Genomic DNA, 22796 nt, shown 5'->3' on the forward strand with positions numbered 1-22796 from the left:
AGATGGAGGCAGGAAACTAGATAGACACATGCTCTATCCACCCCCACCCCCACGATCCTTTCCTGACGGAGATCACCATCTATTCTCTTTCCACAGAGACCCATTGTTACCAATGCAGAACAAAAATTAGTCTGAGGCAAATCATGATCCCATGTTTTAAAAGTGAAAGAAAGAAGAGGAAACACCTAGTCATGTCTCCCAGCCCCAGCTGAATTAAATTCACAACTCAAATATAAATAAGCACCTTTGTATAAATGGTTTCTGGGTTAAGTTACTCAGACTCTCCGTTTCGAGTAACCATGTATAAACTTAGATTTTTTTTTTTTTCTGATGACTGCCAATTCTTCCAGAGAGCTCGAGTTTCACTTTTTCCATTTTATAATTTGATCACCCTAACCTTAACACACAGTTTCCTATTTAGAAGAGTTTTTAAATGCAGAAGATTTTGTACTGTTTTCTGTATTATTTGATTCAGTATCTACACTAACAAGAAAGTAATCTAAATTGGGAAAACTTCTGCATAATTAGTCATTCAAGTAATTTTAAAATTCTCAAATTAAGTGTTAGTAGTAATTCCTTTTTGCTTCTCCTCACTTCTGTTCTTCCCTTTTCATAGGCCTACTGGTAGCTGCCCTCATTCCCACTCCTTGGCAACTCATCTTGTCTCTCCGACTCCAGCTCCAGAAGGCAGAAAAGGAATGTAAGAGAGAGGAAATATGCTCTGATTTCTAAGAAACAGCATCAATAGCAGGAAAATAATGCTCGAATCCTGGCCTCTTTCAACGGTATTGGAAAGTGGAGATTAACTTCACTCCTCTGGAACATATTTCCTTCTCTGCTGTTCACTGCCCCGCAAGAGCTTTCGCATTGAGAAAATTCTGAATAGTAGAAACCTATAGAAGCCATGAAGTTTCCACCTGCCCCACTGGAAGCCAGCTGACTTGGCAACAAAGCTACCTGTTTGTTTGCAACAGGTGCACCTCTGAGCCCTCTAACGAGGACAGCACCACTCTGAAGAAAAATGACCCCCTAAAGGGACTCTCCCAACAGCAAGAGAGAAAACCTGCGAAAAACATTCTGCTACCCCGACTTCTCAGAGCCAGGTCAAGGGAAAATGAGTACTTGTCCATTTAATTCTCACATTAACACTAGAGGACGGCAACTTAACTAAAATCAATGATTTTAACTTGTCAATTAAAAAGAGACAGACAAACCTGAGCTGATCTATAGCACTAAATGCGCTATGTATTCTCTGCTCAGCTTACCCCATTTCAAAGATGATGTGTTCTGACCTTTGGAAGGAATACGTTACGTTTGGTAATGAAAATTGCAAGTATTAACCAATGTAAAGAAACAGCTTTTAAGAACTTTGCCAGAGAGATAAATAAAATATTTGAGCAGAATAGAAGGCATCGCAAATATTCCTGGAGATAAAACAATTAAATCATAGAATAAATAATGTTACAGCCTGGTTTTTAGGGAACCGAGGTAATGCTGACATACTCATTTTCTGAAATGATATTTGATACATTGAATTACAGCATTTCCTAGAACTGAGCTAGATTGTATTTTTTCTAAATAGTTAAAGCCTCGTTAAAACATCCAAGGACAACAGCTTAAAAATATGTTGAACTGGCATTAAAATAACATTTAAACTACAGACCTATTACCCACCCCAAAGTCATATAATAAAACCCGTACACTCCTGGAAGAGAAAAACCAAAGCAAACCTTTAGACGTCTTTCTATCAGCCCTAGGGATGTGCAATAGGATTTTAGCTGTCTGTCCACGATGTCAGTACTGAAGGTTAATAGTTAAAGACCAATGGAATGTTAACATAGTCTAGTACTACACTGGAGTAGTAAGGCATGGAAAGACACTGAAATTAAAACACTTTGTTCTGCATGTTCTGAAGTGATGCAACAGTGATGATTTGGTTATATTAGATGACAAAGCAGGGCTTCTCATGACTTTAAAAAAAATCGTATCTAACATTCTTCCAAATTGTTTAACATATTCTTCCAATTCTTGTACAAATATATGAAGCTAAAACACAGAACTTTTTCACACTCCAGTTATCTTCTAATGGCAGCATTTGGTATGTTGATTTTTTTTTTTCCAAAAGTAATTTTCAAGATAAAATGCTGATTGCCTTGACTGGTATGTCTAGAAAGCAAAGACTTACCTGTCTTGTTTTCTCTGACCTCAATAATATAAACATTTATGTCAGGGCGGAATTTTGTCCCTGCCGAGGGTTCTGGAGTGGAAAGTGCCTGAGGTCTGAAGGCCTCTTGGCCTTCCACAGTGGGTGGTCTTGTTGGCTGTGTAGCAGAAGGAGTACTTGAAGTTGTGAAATACTCTCTATCAATATCGGTTTCCGTTTCCTTCACTACAACATCCTCAAGGGTAGTGGGAGGAACACGAGATGTTGATTCTCCAATGATGACCATGTCACTGGTTGTTTCTTCACCAGGTTCCCTGTCAATGAGAGGCGGTTTCTCAGTGGATGCTGAAGTTGTGTGAAGTCTGTCTACTGAACTGAAGGCAGCAATGACATCACTTGGAACTGTGGCATTAATTGTTGAAAATTCTGGGAGTTCTGTCGCTTTGGGCTTTTCAAATAATCCTGAGCCTAAATCAATATAATCTAGGGATGTTTCCTCTCTTTTCTCAGTAGTGGTTTCCTCTATAAACTGGGTGACAGCAGTGCTGAAAGGCGATACAATTTCCCCTGGACTAGTACCTTCTGTTTCATATTTCTGGTCAAGCCCTGGCCTTAAAGACACCTTTGGCCCCATGCTTGGTGTTACCACTTCATCTGTTTTTGCTTTGTGTTCAGTGACAGCACCAGGTGGGTAAGACATACTGTATTCAATTTTTCCAACTGGAGTTGTTTCTAAAACTGGGACTCTCTCAGAACTTGTCACCAATCTGTCTTCAGAGACTGTATACGCTGACCCATCACTCTCTTGTTCATCCAAAGATGTTGTTGCCTCCTTGGCTGTGCCAACTGTAGAACTGAGAGCAGGAATGGGTTTCTCTGAAGTCTGCTCTCTCCAAGGGAATTCTTCCTGAGTTGTTCCCTGTGTGATTTCTGTGGTTGTTCTTATAGTTTCAGGAGAAATAGTCGCTTCAAGGGGAGTCTGATCAAGGACATGTATGTCTTCAGAGGGTTCACCTAGAACTTCACCTTCCGATGGAACAGAAGGTACCAACACTCCCCATTCTGTCTTGGGAATTAGAGAAAGAGAAACCGTATGGGAAGTGTCTACATAAGTAGTAGGTTCCTGGGTGCTACTATAATTAACAAATGCCGATCCTTCCACATCTGAAGTATGTACAAATTGGGGGACAGTTGATACGGGCTTAGAGACATCCACGTCTTCCCCTTCGTCCAAAGCACTTCCTTCTACAGTTGCATAAACAACACGGCCTTCTGTGCTTGTAATAGGTGAAACTCTTTCTTCAGTTGTAGAATCTCTCAAAGTTGACTTTTCTGCAATACCAGTTGATGTAGTTGGCTGAAATCTAACTGAGAATTTGCCATGGTCTGTTGTGTCTTCCTCAGGAAACTCCTTGAATGGCTTTTGAGTACTACCTGGAATAAGAGTAAATTCACCTCCTCCATCTTCAGTGAAACTTGGGATGTCTTCATCCTTTCCACTCACTCCCATCGTTGGGAATAAGGCAGGGGGCAATTTTGGAGAGCCTGCATGTTCTGTGGACCCAAAAGGCTTTGATGTTGTATTGTCTTCATCCCATGACCATTTTGATACAGTGACCACCTCTACATCTAAAGTGCTGTGGGTCAAATGCACGGTTGTAATACCCTCATCATACGTTGTAGTATCTTGATAGCCATCTGTTTCCAATCCAACAGGAGTTGTGGTAAAGTCTTCCTTCACATCTCTTGCCTCTGTTGGTGCCACACTTAGCTTTGTTGTTATCAGTGCTGGGGAGTCAAAAGATTTGGTCATTTCCACTGAAGACTCTGTAAGATGAATTTGTTCTAAGGAAGCTGTAGAGAACTTCATTCCAGAGAAGTCTTCTTCCTCTATTTTTCCTATAAATGGATCTTTGGTGATCCTTTCCTGTATCTCATCAGCAGTATAAGTATCTGTTCTCATCTCTGGTCTTAGCGTTTCTCTTCTTTCTCCTTCTTGTGTCATTTCTATTTGTGGAGAGGGATAAATAACTGTGGACATTCCCTCGACTAATCTTTTATCACCAGAATAAGGAAAGAATTCTACTTCTGTATGATGCTCTGATGGGAAAGGTGTGGTGGACATATTCTGGCCAAAAAAATCTTTAGTCATCCTACCATTAGTTTGTTTCTCTTCCCAGCCATCCATGGATGATCCATCAATGTCAGGCATAGTTACAGGTGAAACAAGCGTCGATGCTGAGACTGACTCTGCATCCTCTAGCTGAGTGGGGGTGGTGTCTTCCGAAGTCTTTGACACTGTAATGACTTCAGGTATTTGGCTAAAGACCAAGGTGCTCTGACCAGATCTAACCGTAAATGTTCTGTCTTCACCATCAGCTTTTCCCAAGGTGAATCCATAGTGGCTTGGGGTCACTGATTCAGAAATAACGCTTACTGTTTTCTTTTCAGTTTTGGATTCCAGGGTCATTGTTGCAGATACAAACGGTGTTCCAGTTACAGAGAATTCCTTAGACAGAAGGTGCTTTGAGGTTTCCATAGATGTTACCAACGGACCCACTTCTATTTGTTCAATTTGTGTAACTGATTCTTGTGTCTGTGTATCTTCCATGACACCATCCCATGAATCAGTAGCACGATGGGAGATGACAGTTGTACTTTGGGGCACTTCTTCCTTAATTTCAGTTATGTCTGGCTTTCCAAGTGGTCCTGAAGCAGAAGGTGAGTAATAGTGCATATCCCCAGGTTTCTTGGTACTCCCAGCAGGCGTGGGTGATTCAGTGACTAATCTGTGTGTGACAGCTTGAGATTGAACCGTGGCTTTCTGTTCAAAACTGACTATATTTCCCACAGGAGGGAACTTTGTTGTAATGACAGGTAATTCGGTGATTAAAGGGACGATGGGTGTAGTTCTGTCAGGTACCATTTGCAGTTCTTCGGATAAACTGGGTGATGCGGTTTCTGCAAGGATATTCAGTTCGATGGTTGTAGCCTCTGATATATTCTGTTTAGCTAGAAAAATAATTTCAAAGAGTTGATTAGACAAGTCACTAATAAAAAGTTGTACGTCCAGTGTTTGTTAAGCACTGCTGTGTATTTTTGGGTGACCCAAAAGTGTCTTGTGATGGAGAGGAGTCTAAAAACTAATACTCAGATGAACCCAAAGACAGACAATTGAACAAGTAATACTCACAAGTTGGTCACCTGTTTTATATTATAAGGGTTATCACTGCTTTTACCAGTAAGTATGAATGACTGTTCCTGGCTAAGGAAAACGAGTATTGTGTAGTTTTAAGACAAAGAGAAATCCAAAAAATATATAAATGCAGAGTTTGGGAACAGGAGACAGGTTACCAGAAATGACAGCAGCAACTTGAAGCCTAGCAGGAGAACTTAGCACTACTATTCTGGAGGCTTCTGTCCCGTGCATCTAGCCTTCTCCCTCCTTCTCAAGCTGCATGGTGTCTCAGGGGAGAGGGAGTGCCTCAGATTGCAAAACAACAAAAAAGCCACATCAAATGTCCCTGAGTTACACATAAATGGTTACATTGTCCATAATGTGGAGGGTTTCATCAAAACAGGATATGAAACCTTTTAATAGCATTTTTCGCTTGATTCCAGGTGTTGAGACATTTGTTTTCATCTTCCTTTCAACTCTGCAGTGCAGCCTTGCTTCTAATAAATAATAAAACGTTTCCAGCAGAGGCTGCTTGGCTTTTGTGACAGTTCTACCTTTTGTCCTACGTTCTACACACCACGTTTGTAACTCTTAAGGGTCTCCGTTCTAGGCTTACTTTAGCATGAATGCAAACAGAGAACAGGAAGCGCAGTACCCACATGATATATTTTAGGTCGTAATTACAAATCACTGGAAACAACGCTGAGCATCAGAAAGAATGGGCTCAGGCTTAAAAAGTAACATGTCATCATAAAATGCTACATTATAATGCCTCCAGCTTTACAGAGAATGGCCTGGCCTGTTTAAAGAAATCCAAATGGTGTATAAAAGCGACAGTGTTGTAAACAAGATTCCTTTTCCACATAGGGAAAACGCAGCGGCTTACCACACAGAGATTTTTTTTAAGCAGATTTTCAAAAATTAAAGTCTAGTTGCCAGTAAACTCAGAAGGAACTGTTCTGAGGCAAGCTGTAGCTGTTGTTTTGCTATATCCTGTATGATTTAAAACTCCTTGTATAGGTGATGCCTGTTCCCCTGAGAAGAGTCATAATGTCTGTGGTGTCTATAATGTCTTGTGTCTTGCTCTCAATAATCCCAAAACAGGAGTCCTGGGAGAACAAAATTGGGTACCTTTGAGCTCCATCTACCCTCTCAAAACTTAGTGAGATTAAGGCAGGAAACGGCTTTGTATGATTCTAGACTGGTAAATAACATGCCATTCTACATTTTCTAAACCCATAGAGTGTACGACACAAACAGTGAGCCTTAATGTAAACTTTGGACTTGACGTGGGTTCACTGGTTGTATCAAATGTACCACTCTGGTGGGGGATGTTGAGAGTGGGGGAGGCGATGCATGAGTAGGGGCAAGGGTATTTGGGAAATCTCTACTTTCCTGTTCAGTTTTGCTGGGAAACCGCTCCAAAGAAATAAAATCTATTAAAAAAACTTAATGATAAAATGATGTGATTTTGTTGTAAATCAGATTAGGGCTGTAATAAGTTCCTTATTTTTGGTCTGGTATGAACTGTTATTAGCTGTGGTCATTCCCCAGACCATTTTAAAGTCCAGATTCATTAATTTTTATAATGAAAACTTGGTGGCCATTTACATGATGGTGCATTTAAATATTCTTTAAAGTCACTGTTTATCCTTTTATATCAAAACAAAACTAAACAGCAATAAAAAGAACCGGACTCTTCAGAAACATGTTAAGTAACCTTTTTCTCCTTTTTTAAAGAAAAGCTTTTTCGGCATTCATTTCCTAGGAGAAATTTTGGTCTATTTTGATTGACACGAACAACTTATGGACCAAAATGTGGCTGACTATTTTTATTTTAATTCAATTCTCTATCCTCTGAAATTCCACAACCGTTACCTCATTTAACTGCCAAATTTCATGTTTGTCTTATAACTGCATTCTTTGGGGAAATAGTAAAATGTACATACAGGGAAAGTTCCCATGGAAACATAATATAAACACTTAGCACACTGCACATTAGAGAAAATTTAATCATTTTATTATTAATACCAACAAAAAAGCTAATTTTGCTTTTCCCTCTGAGTATTTCCGTGGCTGATGAAACTTACTTCAAAGGAGGTGATATTGCGTTAGGGCCTGAACAGAGGGCCTGGAGTCAGGTTCCAACCCAAGTTCTGTGCTGGCAGCTTCCCACAGCGCTACGGGAAAATCTGCATAGTGTTTTAAAAATGAAGGACTCAGAGTTGAAAAACTAACTAACTGTATGTCATTGTCAACCACGACTGTACCGTTTGGAGCTGCCTCTCTCTAGTCCTGGAGTGTGGCGAAGTGACAGCAGTACGTCTCAGAGAATCGCCTTGACACAGCCAGGATTTATGTGACTTGGTTTTCAAAAACAAGGGTTTTCAATAATTTTAGAGCCCCATTAAAAAGTCTGCTTATAATTAAGTTAACTAATTCTACTATTTGGAACGAAAAACCTCAAGACTTCCTTTTGGTGTTGGGTGGATTTTTTGTCAACTTAACAGCTGATTTCCATCATAACTCAGTATATCTGATCATCTGTGCTATTTGTTTCAACCATTCCCCAAAAAAGGAAATAATTTTTTAAAACATAAATATCTACAAAGAGATATCTTAAGAATAAATACCGCTGTATTAATAATGACTGCTATAAAGGTGAAAACACAACTCCAGATTATTCTAAAAGTGTCTCTCCAGAAGAAGCATTCATGTGGAGAAGTTTTGTCTTGGAAAACTACCAGTGTCCCTCGAACTTCATTGCTGAGGAAGCCAAGAGAAATCAGCATGCTTCTGTTCCCACAAATCTCCTTTCCAACCTTTGCAGCTGTCTGCCACACAGATGTTTCATATCACCGCACTTAGGGTATGCTATGTCCTATGGACTATCTTCTCGGCATTTCTGTTGTGGGACATAGGCAGATCTTTCTAAGAAAACATAAAAACCCTATTAGCAGCATGATGGTCAATTTAACCCTAACCCATACTTCCCACACTATAGAGAAACGACTAATTTCAAATTAGTTCTTCTATGTTAAATTTTTATACGTAAATAACTGCAAGCATGGGAATTTACAAACAGGGCGGATATTCAATAAGTTGATTCCACATTCATAAGTGGGGAAAGAGTAAAGGTTGAAACAATGAGATTAGAACTCAAACTATTCTTTTAAAGTTTTATGAGTGATTGAATGCTAGCAGATTCAAATTTAATAAACAGAAAACATTTTTAAAATACCAATTAGAGAAGGATTTGTTTTGGCACATATAGTTGGATTATAATCTAGGACACAAAAAAGATAATAAACTAACCACAGATTAGAAAGGCAGGCCAATTTTAACAGGGAACAAAAAAAATAAAAGTGAACAAACATGTAAGAAATATAGTATATGAAGTGTTGGGTCTCTCTTTAGCCTTTTTTAGACCACTATGTCTAGATTTGAACTTAATCAAACACAGGGAGGTGAAAAATAATAAGTTCAAAGCAAGATCACATAGATGCCTGGAAGCTTAGAAACCAAAATTTCAAGACAAGGAAATTGTTTCAGTTGAGGAAGATGCTGAGGGACAACTGAACAACTGTGTTCAATAATAGGAATGGCTGTGATTTAGATTTTGGTCTCCAACTTAAAAAGGAAGAGTGCGCTCAAACTCTAAGGCAATGGATTTAGATAACTGGAAAAACCATCTGAGAGTGATGGTAATAGGATATTAGAATGGGTTTTGTAGGAAACATTCCCAATCTCCCTCTCCTGGAGATCATTAATAATATTAAATGAGAGATTAGCATGTGTCTTGAATGGTTTGGGTTCACTCAAATTTGGGGATGTATGGGCGATCTTCCAAAGCCCCATGTGACACTCTTTCACAGAACTTGCTTAACTCTGAGGTGAGAGAAAAGTTAAAAGTGCACAGTTTAGTTTAATAATCAAGGGAAAATACACAGGAAAACTTCATTTTACAAAGACATGAATTTACTTGTTTTTCAAATCTATTTGACAAGACTAGATTCTAATTATATTTATCATCAGCCATTGTTAATGTTCTATTCAGTGATTTTAGAAGGAAAAGGGAATTAGAACAAAGTGAGATTTGGTATTGTTCGATCACCAAGAAATGGCTTTAAAAACGCTTTCTACATTTGGTAAAAGTAAATAAGAAAAATATGGTTATCTTTCTAAGTTCCTCTACTTAACCAGATGTACATCTCTGAAATAACTTTTGGAACTGTCATTAAGGCCACAACACTTACCTACTTCACCCTACAGAATTTAGTCACTACTCAACTATGTGGAAAAAGGGGACAGCACTTAAGTCAGCCTGAGAATATTCTTCAAATTCTTAAAAGAATTATATTAATAGAATCCTTGAAAAATGAATTAGAAATTTGGGGCGGCTGTTGGCATTGTGTGTGGTTTAAGGAAGGCTTTTATGTATGTCTAAACTTTCTTAACCTTTTATGTGCTGAATAAATTTTGAAGACGGTAGGGTTTTAAGCAGAGAAGAAATAAATAAGAATCTAGCCTTTAGCTTAAGTGGGAAAAACCCAAAATGTGAATCCATTTTATCTGCAAGTTATATACTTCCAAGTTACATAGATTCAAATGAATTAGGGAGAAAAAGATGGACCTAAACTTTCAAACCTTTTTCAAATTTTATGTAGATTTTTAGTAGGTGGTTATTCTATTTGAATCTAAGTAACTGTCATGTCAGACATTCATGTGAATTTCTCATTTAAATAAATAATTTAAAACACACCAGGATGACTTCTTTGTGGCTACAAACAGGCTTTGGTTTAAATTTTACCCTTAGGGAGAAAAAAAAATGTTGTTTAAAAGTTTTAAAAGTTTTTTTTAGCTTAAAAGTGCCAGTTTTATAAGCACAAGAAAATAAGATAGTCAAGCTAGATAATTCTAATTCTTCCCTAATTTAACCTCTCTGACCCCTTCTTCCACACACGCATACACACTAAAATCTGATTTTTTTTTTTCCTTAATCACATCAGTCACTTAATACAAAACTGATTTTAGAGCTTGAACTACTTGAAAATCACTCTTATGAGCATGTGGCTTAACGGAATGTATACTTTTCTACTTTTAGGGACAAGGTTTTGTTATTATTGTTGTTTTTGTCTGTTTTTCTGAAAATGATTAAGGAAGACCTTTTCTGTTGTTTTAGGACCTAGGAACAAAAGTTAATATTTTCCATGGCTTTTTGTGGACAGGTTGTACCACACTGATACACAACACGTGGCTTGAGGCTTTAACACTCAGAAAGTTGAGTCTGCAGGAGATCCAAGCAGAGGCGTCTTAGCTGGGAGACGGCAGTATGTGGCTCCGTGGCGCTAGCATCTACGCTGCTGATTACTCAGACTTCCCAGCTCTGCCTCGTTTTGGTTGGAGGAGAATGCCTGTGTGTTTCACTTGAGAAACCAATTATATAATTAGCTAGTGTATTTTCCACTCATTGTAGTTACATATTGTTATAACAAGATATATTGAAAACTTAAAAAATTCCCACCAAATTTCAATATAACATGGCTCTTTCTTGAACATACTTAAGATCACCAAGAATCCTAGGAGATCTTGGTTTCGCTGGCATAATACAGACCCTACAGTAAATATCACTGAGAGACTCTGGATTACTTGCTTGTTGAATTTAGCATTCTACAAGCATGACACTGTATCATGGGATTAGGAATGCTAAAATAACTTCAGGACATCTGAAAAATTAAAATAATTATATCATGAATATTGAGAAAGATCACTTAAAAACAATTTTAAGGAGTAAACCTACCGAAGATAGTCAATATGTTACACCTCGCAAGGAACATTTACTCTACTTCAAAATGATACTAGATAACTAATCATTAGAAGGCACATATTTCCATTACTTGAAATAAAATGAGATAAATGGAGATTTTTATTGACAGCATGGTTCATTTTTAGGTATTAATCGAACATTATGATTATCCATGTCAGCTCCAAGTACTCACCTGCAATTACTGGAATTTAAATTCTCCACCGTTTGAAAGAAAGAGTGATACCACGGGAAGACAAAATATACAGAATTCAAGGATTCACCTCAGCCACAGCTGGCCCCAGCTTTAGAACACCAACAATCTAATTGCAATTAAAGATTGCAATTCATATAAAATAACCACTCAGACACATGTTCTGTGGTTCTAGGTGCATCACGGTACAGTTGAGACCTTAACCTGACATTTTCTCATTCTCTCTCAAAAACCATTTGTCAAACTTCCTATTGTTTTAACCATATTGCTGCTGTTCCGTTTGCTGGCTTTGGAAAGTCACTAAACTGTTTCCATTCCGTGCACACACTGCAAGACACAGAATCCATTCCAGTGGCTAGTTGAACATCAATGCATGCCTTCGAAGTATTGTTTTTTAATCTGTAATTTTTAAAAAGGTAGCAAACACTTACGTTTAAAGCAGTAGGCATCAAATCTGCTATCAGGGGGAGGGAAGCCTGTCTGGTTCTCAAAACGATACAGGGTTCTCACCCCAAGCAAACCACCTCCACACTGGGCCCTGGCCACAGTCACAGGGTGGCGAACGCTGGCATCTGACAGCCACCCGTAATCACACTGGTCAAAGCCGTTCCTCCACGCTGCCTGGAGCTCCCCCACCGTTGCCAGCCGGGCGTCCCGATTTTCACACTCTTCTTCAGCCTCCTCAAAGGTGAATTTCTTGGGAGCAGTGATGTGGAACACATCACCTGGAATCAGAAGAGAAAAAAGGCCCTAAGTTTTACTCTCCATTCCTTTCCTGTCTATAGGCGAGGGGAGGAACAGGCGACACTTTTTTCATGGCAAGGTAGCAGATTCAGATACTTTAAAGCAGAAACATAACGGTTACTTCATTTTGTTATTCTTAATGAATGATAAGAAATAATACACACCAGAAAAGTCTCATTCTATATATGTATATTCCCGCAGGCCACAGAAGCAGTCATTTGATAATAACCTCACAATAAATTCTTTAAAATGAACAAACCTTTCCAAGTGATTCTTTGGATTACTGTCCAAGAAATGGGTGCTGTCTTTAATGAAAGAGTCTGTGAGGTACATACATTACATACTGGAAAGGGAAAGATGTATTGAATGGTCACCGACGGTTATTTCTCTTTGTTTATCATAAAACTCAACAGTAATTTTTGACCTTTCTTCTACATCACTATCATCAAAATGACTTAACTCCCATCAAAGCAAAAAACAAAACAAGAAAACCCCCACGGTTTGAAGGCAGGAAGGGACAGAAGCAGAACAGAAGGCTGTCCCCTTCCTGTGCAGGGCTCAGGGCTGCCGTGATGGTTATGCAGGTCAGGCCTGCACGCGGACAAGGCCGGGAGGGACTGGGGCCAGCATCAGCTCCCACTCAACCAGCCAAAGGGACCCAAGCCCCCTTGGAGGAAGGGACACCTTCTCTTCTACTTGTTCTGCCCAGAGTGGATACCTTTTGCAATCTGTCTGCCCAGAGGGGGCGCCTTTTTCCAATTCTCACAAAGACGCCACGTGTGCCAGCAGGGGCTCTCCCAAAGTTTGAGAGACAATTTGCTTATTGATTAACAAAGAAGGGCTGGCATTTACTGTGTTCATCACCAGGCCCAATTAGCAGAGAGTATATACATTATCATTTAACATGTCACATTAAAATATTCTGGCAGCTCCAGAGGGCTTGTTGAATTGGAATTCTACTTGGGTAACTAACAAAACAATTGGCTGAAATAAATTCAGTGCAGATTAAATGATGCTTTTCACATAGGCGCACAAGTGGCTAAAACACAGAGGCAGAATTAGAGACTGCCTAAGCAAATACAGCAGGCTGGAGAAGGAATGTAAAATGAGGCAGAGAGGAAGCTAAAATATCGACAGTCCATTATCGTGGCAGCTGCGGGTCCTGTTTCTATGTCACCAAGGCCGCTCTCGGATTCTATGATCTCTTAGACAAATGGGATGGATCTTCACCTGAATAAACCCAGATGGAACAAGCATTGTTTAAAATGAATACAGCCATGACTCTCTGCGCGTGTGAGAGCACTATCAAGCAAGAAATTAGTCATGGGAAAAATGGCCAAATCACACATATCAGCTTTTCTCACTAGAAGTCTAAAATTGCTACTGACAAAACTAGGCCAAATCCCAATGAGAACTATTTGAAGAAGAGAAAGAAAAATGACTTTTACCTGAACTGAAAAGAGTAAGGCAGAGGTGAGAATAGGCTTTTGTCCTTAATTATCTAGTTCGGCAAAGGACCATAATCTCAAATCCAAAAATACGCTGTAAGAACTGTAGTTTCCCCCTGCCCACTCCTGCAGTGTCTCCCTCCCTAACAAATTTTAAAAGCCTAAGTGTCGCAGTACGGTTGCATAGTATGTATTCAATAGTATTCATTAAATGAATGGCATTTCAAGTTCTTGTTAAGGAACAAGGTGCTCTTTTTCTTCCACCCTTGCCAAGCAGCACATTAAATAAACCTAACTCTGCTGCAGAATTTTGGGCAGCTGCTGTCTGGAACAGGCGATTCATCTTGGCTGTGGCTTTGGCTCAGAGCGACACGGGGAAGGCAGACAGAGAGACTGGGCCGCCTCGAGCAGCCCCACTCCCCTCGGTCTCACACTCGCATTAGCCTGAAAGGGATACAAGTGTGAAGGAGGGCAGCGTGCCAGCGTGTTTCCGCCAAGGTAGAGCCCTCGGGCTTGTTATTACAGCTGGAACAGTCGGCGTGTTGCTGTTTCCTGCATTGTGAGGTACTTCTGCTTTGAGGCAAAACTACTGTTCCTCTGAAGTAACAAGAGTTTTCAGCCAACCAGAGCAGGGCAAAGAAATATAATGAACTGAGTAAAACTCTGCTTCTGCAAACAGCAGGGTGAGTCTGTGTGCTGGGGGAAATGAACTGCTCCAAATTAGCCCAACCAAGGGGTTAGGGGAGGAAAATGACGGCATGATTTCACGGGTAACTGGTTTCCCTGTTTTAAACGGCAAACATGTTCGGGGTGTTAAAGGAAAGAAAGGTTTCAGAAGGTGCTGGCAGGTTAAAAAGAGAATTCCCTCATTATTATTAAATCAATAAAGGTCTACTTATAGAACTTGTCATAAAGAAACTCTTGTTAAACCTGATTTTATATCAAAATAATGATTTAATTCATTTGTTTGGAGGGTATAATTGCCATCTATCTATCCAATACCCATAAAATAATGGTTTTACTTATTTGATTAAATTCTGTTATTGCCAAGTCCACCCATTTTCCTTTTCATTTACGTGTAGAAACTTTTCAAATGCTGCAAGTAAAATTAAAAGAAATGTTGAAAGAGATATCACCATTGGGTTTCATGTAACTCAGATGGAAAAAGGAAGATTTAACTGGCATTAATTGAATTTACCTTAAGGTGAGAATCAAAAGAATTCATCTGTAAAGATAATTGTGGCCTGTCATCATATATGGCATAATTGTTGTTTTATTTCAAAACAATAGGAAAAATAAAAGACAGACATTTACTTTAACTCTGTTCCAAAAAATAAATATCTAAGCCTTCCTAAATCATAATTGTTTAATGTGAGCATTACATTGTCTACCTCAAAAATCTAATTGATAGAGTGAAGCATCCACACCCTAGAACTGTCTTACTACATGTTGAGTCTGTTATAATTAACACTCATTCTATACCAAAAGTGATGTTAAACGCCCAAACTTTGCCCTTCCTATGTATCAACCTCAAAATGTTAAGGCCAGGACATCTTATACTTTTTAAAAATATGCCAGAATATCTTGGCATCAGTTTCATACTAAAATCTAAACCAGAAAAAATGAAATGTAAGTCAATCGGTAATACACAGACAGCAGTAATCAAACTAATTCACATTATGAAGTGTCCTTGATTTCTAAGATCTCTATAACCTCCTGTCGGGTATTTTTTGATTCATTAGATGCCTGGTTTTAATCAGATAATCCTTCGACATCATCTGTTTTTTATCTAACATAATACAAATGTAGGTAACTGATATTTAAATCAGAATGAATCTATTAAAAGCTTCCTGTTGAAGATGTGAATCAGGAAGATTCTTAACTTATGGTCCAAGTTCTAAGAACATAATTTCCAAAAATGTCTTCTACAGAAAGCTGGTGATCCTTGACATGTGACTAGTTATCCCAAAGAAAAGAGGTTCCATGGACAAAACGGCATTTAGAAAATAAATACAAGTCATTGATGAGTTTCATTTCTGTAAGACTTCTCAGAGCATTTCATATTAATAGTATTTCTGGGGAGTCCCCAGGGAAGTTATGCCTTGGTAAACCATCTGACCAGCGAACTCTCCTTTTCTCATAGAATACTAATTAAAAGTCCATGGATCTGTTTCATGGAATAGTTTCGAAAACACTGCTCTAGATACATGAGTGTTTGAATCAAGAAGAGGAATCGCAATTGATCCATAACAATTATAATTCAGTTTTAAGTTTCTGGTAGCCAATGTGCCAACCTGCTCAAGCAGAAGCAGAGTAAGAGGATTGGGTAAGCAGACAGAATCGAAGCAGGAGCCAAACAACCAAAGAGAGTCTGAAGCCCAGGGCACATAAAGGCCGTGCCTCTCAGCGCTGCATCAAAGACTGCAGGTGAGCACGGAGCTGGGTCAGAGTGGTGAGCCCCAGCGACGCGTCTAAGACAGGATTTAAGCCAAACACAGAAGGAGCTCATTTCTTTACAAATAAACTCATTTTACAAAAAATAAACCAAAATACAGCGGATAAGAGCAGCAGGCTTTCTCCTCAATCTAAAGGACTAGTCTTTCAATCCCGCATCCCACAGAAAAATGCAGGTTTTAGGCTAAACACTGGCCACTTTTACACTGAGAAAAGCAATCAAGATGTTAAGATTTTCTAAGTTTTTATTGATCTGCTTTCAGTTTTTAAATCTGTAGTCAGGATTTATTTACAGGTCAAATTATATGTTCTAAACTATAAAATTCATCATTGATAGCATTAATGAAATTAGACAGAAAGTAAGTCTGGGCCAGGAACAGGAATGTAACTCCAGTCTTGCTCCAAAAATGAATGATCATCTGAGGAGGCACCAAAAGATAATATGCAAAGTTCAGAGGCAAAGCCAGACCAGGAAGCAAAGGAACAAGAGAAAGAGAAGCAACCCAGTGCATTGGCTTAGTTTCTCTCTCTCTAGATGACCTACCTGGTCAGGGGATCTAACTTCCTACCCTGAGAGCATCTGAAGGCACTTCTTTGCCTCTGATGTAAGTAATAAAAATTCCTTTTGAGTTTTTATCACTGTACTACCTTTAGAGTGAGAGGCAGGAAAGCAAAGCCTTCAGTGATAGAAAATGCCTATTTTCTTAGCCTTAGACAAGGTTGTGTTCTATGGCTATGCCTGAATACTTGTAATGGAACTACTGAATGTATTTTAGGTTTACTGGATAGTTGCCCTCCTAGAAGGCAAGGACCACTTGCATCAGCTGACAATGAGTCCACTATTAAGCTCTGGACGTAGCTCATCAAAGCACCCACATCTATAGGACGCTTATTAGCAAATCTGTAACTAAAGTCCAAGTTTGGAACATGTGTCTAATTGTTGTCGACCTATGAGAGAATACTTCATTTTTCTCCAGTTAAAGAGAGCGAATAAGGCATCAGGAAGGAAATACACAAAATATCTTTCATATAAGCAGAATGATGCATTACTTAAGATAAAATGTCAAGTTAATTTAGGTTGTTATAAGTAAGAATTCACCGAGGTGTACACATACACAATCACATGAGTGCACCCATAAAATATAATGCAAAATGGAGGATTTTACACACAGGATAATTTGCATATTCATATGGAAAACATATATGAAGTATCTTAACCACATTCTTCCAAGATTTCTAGTTAAATGCTGTGGCTTTGAATTATTCCTGTTATTTCAACTTTCTAGGGATGTCCTAGAAGAAGCTGGAAGACACTAATGGTGAGACTTTAATATCTGGTGACATTCCACAAACTAAATTCATCTTAATCATAAGAATTAACATCATCAGAAATACTGAGGAAAGAAAAACACTTTAATTTGACAACCAACTGTTAAAAGATCCCCTGGAAAGTGGACCATGCACACTCTTTTTCCACACTTCTGATTGCTAAATGGAAAAGTTGCTTCTTGGCAGACTCAAAAATGACACATACTGAAATGGCAAGGAATGATGGAAACAAATCAAAACATTAGAAATGATCTGCTCTGTTCAAAAGCTAGAGCTTATACCCAGGAGTAACTCAGAAAGATTATTAAAGAGCCTGGGTCTAGAGCAAATCTAGGATAGATCCTCCTCTCCCGCTGACAATTCCTTTCAATCGCCAAGGTGAAAGGAGACTTGGCATCAGCTGCTCGCAGATAACTGTTCAGTTCTTTCCTAGCCTGCAGCTGCCAGGCTGCTCTCTGTGGCAGGCCAAGCTGAGATCTCACCACCATTTTCTAGCTGGTATACTCGCTGGGTGGTGTAATAAATGTTTATGTTTCTTCTGTTTTTTTGTGCTCATAACCCTTCTATCCTGAACTGTCTGGTCTGAAAATCAGTTCTCCTCATCTAATCATGATTCCTTCTGTCCATCTGGGGACAGTACTGTCTGATATTTTTTTCACTGTAAAATTTCCAGAACGGTGGAAGTTATTACATTTCCTTGCTCTTTCAGTCAAAATGGTATATAAGTAATAAATGTATGCAAAAGTAAATATGGTGTGTAAGCTGGAAGTAGTCATATGAAATGAGCTTTTGAATGCCCATATGATAAAAACACAGCATATGGCAAGTATCATGGTGATAAAAACAACTCAACATAATTATTATTAACTTTGAAGTTTTGGACTTTTAAGTTTCATCAAAGGTTTCTTTTCTTTTCCTTTCTCTTTCTCTCTGTCTTTCTCTTGCTCTCTCTCACTCTTGCTGTCTCTGTTTTGCCTGTGTGTATATACACAAGACCAAAGCAATGAAGACTAATGCTCATTATCCTCTGGATCATGAAATCCGTCAGTTGTACATATTTGGTTAGTAGCTAATATGCAGGGCCGATATTTGTAAATAATTCAAAAGCATGTCAATTCCCCCTAAGATTTGATCCTTTAATCTGTAGAGACCAACCTTCTGTTAACAGCAACAAGAAAACCTCCAGGGCTGCTGAAGGGACTCCACTCCACTTCGAGCGTTAGGCTGGCCGTGTTTCTAATTTGGGGAGTAATGAGACCAGAAAGCTAGATCGGCACCTTTCAGACTTCTCACTTGTCTTATGCTGAAGGAGAAGCATAATGTGGTTTAAAGCATAGACTTTGGGTTTTGAAAATTTTAACCTCTAATTAATTATCAGAGAATTGTCATCAGTCTGCTGTGATAGTCAGTTAACATTCTCTAAATCAGGTAACATTCACGGGAAAAGGAATCCACATATGTGTCAATGTTTTGTTACACAAGATCCCATGTATGTCATTTTGAAAGGTTTAAAGACACAGGGAACCCCACTAAAACTTAAACATATTTTTACGGCTTTCAGGATGTCAGATCTTATTCTTTCCCACTGACAGAGCAGTAAGATCTTAATTAGAGTGTGAAAGAGGTTCTAAAAAATTTCTGGGTGTCTGAGTCTTCAAAATATACAAGAGATTGAACCTGTTATTTGGTTTGACAGGCACAGTATGGCTGCAGGTCAACACACGAGGATCAGCCTAGTTTTTTTGGTTTTTTAAAAAATACTTTTCACAGCTGAGAGGTAAATAGCCACTGTATTTTCAAAAAGGCTCTTTGAACCCAGGACTCTAGGACAGCTTGACATCAAAACCGTAAAGCAAATAACAGTCACATGCTTCAAGGAATTTATGTCAAGACATGTCTACTTATTAAAGGTAAGATAATAAAATGAAAAGGACCATATATAGAAAATCCTAAGGATTCCATTAAAAAACTATTAGAACTAACAAGTTCAACAAGGTTGCAGGATATGAGATATAGGACTAATATATAAAAATCATTTGCATTTCTATACAGTTGCATTGAACAATCAGAAAAAGAAAATTCCATTTACATTTGCATCAAAAAAGTAAAATTTTTACAGCTAAATTTAATAAAAGTACTGCAAAACTAATACTCTATAAGCTACAAAATATTATTGAAAGAAATTAAAGAAGATCTAAAAGAATGGAAAAACATCTCATGTTCATAGATCAGAATATTCAACATGAAAACAATAATCCACCTCAAGTTGATGTAGAGATTCAACGCAATCCCCAACAGAATCCCAGCTGACTTCTTTGTAGAAATTGACAAACAGATCCTAAAATTCGTATGAGAACTCAAGGGACCCAGAATAGATAAAACACTTTTGAAAAAAAAAGAGCACGTAAGTCTCACACTTTCCAATTTTGAAATTTACTACAAATCAACAATAATCAAAACAACGTGGTATTGATATAAGTATAGATAGATAGACATGTAGAAATAAACCCATAAATCTATGACCAGCTGATTTTCAACAGGGTGCCAAGGCCATTAAATGGGAATGAATAGTCTTTTCAACAAATGGTACTGGGATAACTGGATATCCACATGCCAAAGAATGAATTTGGACTCTTACCTCACACCACATACAAAAATTAACTCAAAATAGATCAAAATAAAAGTAAAACTTAAGGTTTCTAAAACTCTCAGAAGAAAATATAGAAGTCTTTACGAGTGGGGATTTGGCGATGTTTTCTTAGATATGACGCCAAAGTACAAATTACCAAAGAAAAAATAAATTGAACTTCATCAAAATTAACAACTTTTGTGCTTCAAAGGACCCTGTTGAGGAGATAAAAAGACAACCCACAAAATGGGAGAAAATATTTGCAAATCACATATTTGAAAAGGCACTTGAATCCAGAGTATACAAAGAACGCTTACAACTCAATAACAAAAAGATAAATAATTAAAATTGGGCAAAAGTTCTGAATAGACATTTCTCCAAGAAAATTCATAAAGGCCATTAAGCACATGGAAAGTTGCTCAACATCTTTAGCCATGAGGGAAATACAAATCAAAACCACAATGAGATATCACCGCACACACATTAGAATGGCTATAATAAAAAAATCTGATAAAAACAAGTGTTGGCAAGAACGTGAAAGAATCAGGACCCTAATATACTGGTGGTGAGAATTTGAAATGGTGTAGCCACACTGGAAAACAATCTAGCAGTTCCTCAAAAAGTTAAAGCTAGAGGTACCATTTAGTCCAGCAATTGCAATCGTTGTAATCCAATCAGTAATGCAATCATTACACAAATAAGAATTAGGATACTTTTATGTAAGAAATCAGAGATTTGGGGGTATTTGAGAGCTCTTTGCATAGTCTTGGTTTGTAAGACTGCCTGCTGTTCTGCTGGGGAATCTTCAGTGGTCCTGAGAGTTTACTGCAGTGGAACAGGAAGAAGGGTATATCTCATCGCTTAACCTCTATGTGCCTCAGTTTCCTTATACGCAAACATGAGGGTTTAAAAAAAAAATGCCTACCAAGATGTTCATGAGGATTAAGTTAAATAATAACGCAATCATACGATAAATAGTTTCCTTTCTTATCCTACCCATGAAGCTACCTCACAGTCGGTCTATTGACGTCACTATGCGGAATGAGGATGTGATTTCCCAGAGGTGCTGCCAGTATGCCACTCCTGGTCACCTTCCTCTGTGGCTCTTACCTGGACTGTTCAAACATTCACACAGAAACAACTCCCAGTTCAGTTTCAACCCCTAGCAAGGCATGTTATTTCCAAAGCCTATATAAGAAGCCCCAGCCACAGCTGTGATCTAGGATTCTGTGAGTTCTATGGAGAATAACTAAAAAGTTTTCAGCATCTTCTAGAACCAGCCTCAACCAATGAGGAGAGGTTCTGTAATCCAGAATCAATATGTGAGTCATCTGCTGAAGCGCAGTGTGCAGGAAACTCTTCCAGCTGACAGGGGGCTTTTTAACTGAATAAGCCCAGTCAGGACACACACATCACTGGTTCTTACGGAACTCCCATTGCTGAAGTATTCTGTAGATCGCATACTGCAAATTCCATTAAAACTTAAAGTCGATCTGAGAACCTGCAGGGAGGAAATCACACAATTTCCAGATTTGATATCTGATTTTGGTCCAATCAAAGCCTCCCAAAAGGCCAGACTTCAGCCCAGCTCTAAGACTGTTTAATGCCATTCAGGCCTTTACGTAAATGTTTAGCTTTTCATGTCTAAAGGAGCTCAAACAATAACAAAAAGGAAAGGTTATTTTTGGTTCTAGGTCAGACACAAGAATGACATGGAGGCATCAGATAAGTCATGAAGGTGACAGAGCTATCCCGGATTTTGACACAAGGAGGCAGTAGAAGAAACAACCTCTAATTGGTGAGTAGGTACAAAGGAACCAGTCCCAGAGACAGTGATTAGCTGGAGAGGCAAGAAAGGGAAATTCCTGTGAGGGACTGGAAAGGAGAAAGGAGTGTCGCTGGGAAGGAATTATTTCTAAGAGAGTGTCACTAGGAAGGAATTATTTCTAAGAGACACTACCAAAAAGAGTGAGAGGAGAAATTGAAAGAGAAAAATAAGTATCATGGTGATCCAGTAAAAGTCAAAAAAAAGAAAAGATCCTTAGTAAATTTGATGAACAAAGCATGACACTTTTCCCAAATATTCTAGAAATGGAAGGTGGCAGAGGCAGTCTCCAAAAGAGATCAAGTTCAGAGATCCTGCAATTTCCACCAAGTATTTCGTGAATAACTATCATGTGTCTTTTTCTGGACTAGGTCCTTCATGGCAGTTGGGAGAGATACAGAAGATGTTTATGGCCTCGTCTCTACCAGGAGCTTACAGAAGTTTTGCAGAAATAAAATTAATAGATAACATTTTGTAGTTAATGAATATAAAGCAACCAGAGAACAACTAAACACCAAATATGTGGAACTAACTCTAAGAAAAGTGGGAGCTCTGGGTCCGCAAATCTCAGTGTGAGCTGGAAGAGCCAAAGATGGGCTCTCGGAAGGAGTGAGTGTTCGGGCAGAGAGAAGAGCAGAAAGTTAGAAAGGTGAGGGGCGTGTGTTCCCTGAGAGAACCAGAGCAGAACTGCAGGCAGGATGAGGCAGAGGATCTGGGGAGGCTGGGGCACGTGTGCGGGGTCACGCTGGAGAGAGGGAAGCAAGGTTGAATAGGTTCCCCCCGAGCCACGTTTGGGAGCTTTGAAGAGCAGACGGAGTGTGCGCTTGAGGGAGAAGGCAGCAGAAAACCCAGTTCACAATGCTGACTGAAGGAATGCACGGCGATGGTACTTCAGTGCTTTGATGCCATAAAACAGGCCCCTGGAAGAACTGTTAAAGGCACGGGGATTATCTGTGAGAATCAAAACCAGAGATGATACACGAACTAGAACTACGGCTATGGAATTCA

At 38.8% G+C, this 22796-nt stretch overlaps 1 protein-coding gene and 1 long non-coding RNA gene across 6 annotated transcripts in view; one reads left to right on the top strand and one right to left on the bottom strand.

Annotated features, from left to right (window-relative positions):
* VCAN (versican) overlaps positions 1 to 22796 on the bottom strand; it is a 105711-nt gene that overhangs the window by 56764 nt on the left and 26151 nt on the right. For 3 of the 5 annotated variants that reach the window (XM_070517834.1, XM_070517833.1, XM_014857042.3), the window contains exons 6-7: positions 11791 to 12084; positions 2186 to 5176 (exon numbers count right to left, since the gene is read on the bottom strand). In XM_070517834.1, the coding sequence (XP_070373935.1) occupies positions 2186 to 5176; positions 11791 to 12084 (3285 nt within the window). The remainder of the gene's footprint in view (positions 1 to 2185; positions 5177 to 11790; positions 12085 to 22796) is intronic. The other 2 variants (XM_014857043.3, XM_044777886.2) reach the window with 1 other exon arrangement.
* On the top strand, positions 14099 to 22296 carry LOC123289022 (uncharacterized). Its single transcript, XR_006532730.2, has 3 exons — positions 14099 to 14234; positions 21658 to 21761; positions 22160 to 22296. It is a non-coding gene; the product is annotated as an uncharacterized lncRNA (long non-coding RNA).

This window comes from Equus asinus, chromosome 9 (genome assembly GCF_041296235.1).
Source record: "Equus asinus isolate D_3611 breed Donkey chromosome 9, EquAss-T2T_v2, whole genome shotgun sequence".
NCBI classification, from domain to species: Eukaryota; Metazoa; Chordata; class Mammalia; order Perissodactyla; family Equidae; genus Equus; species Equus asinus.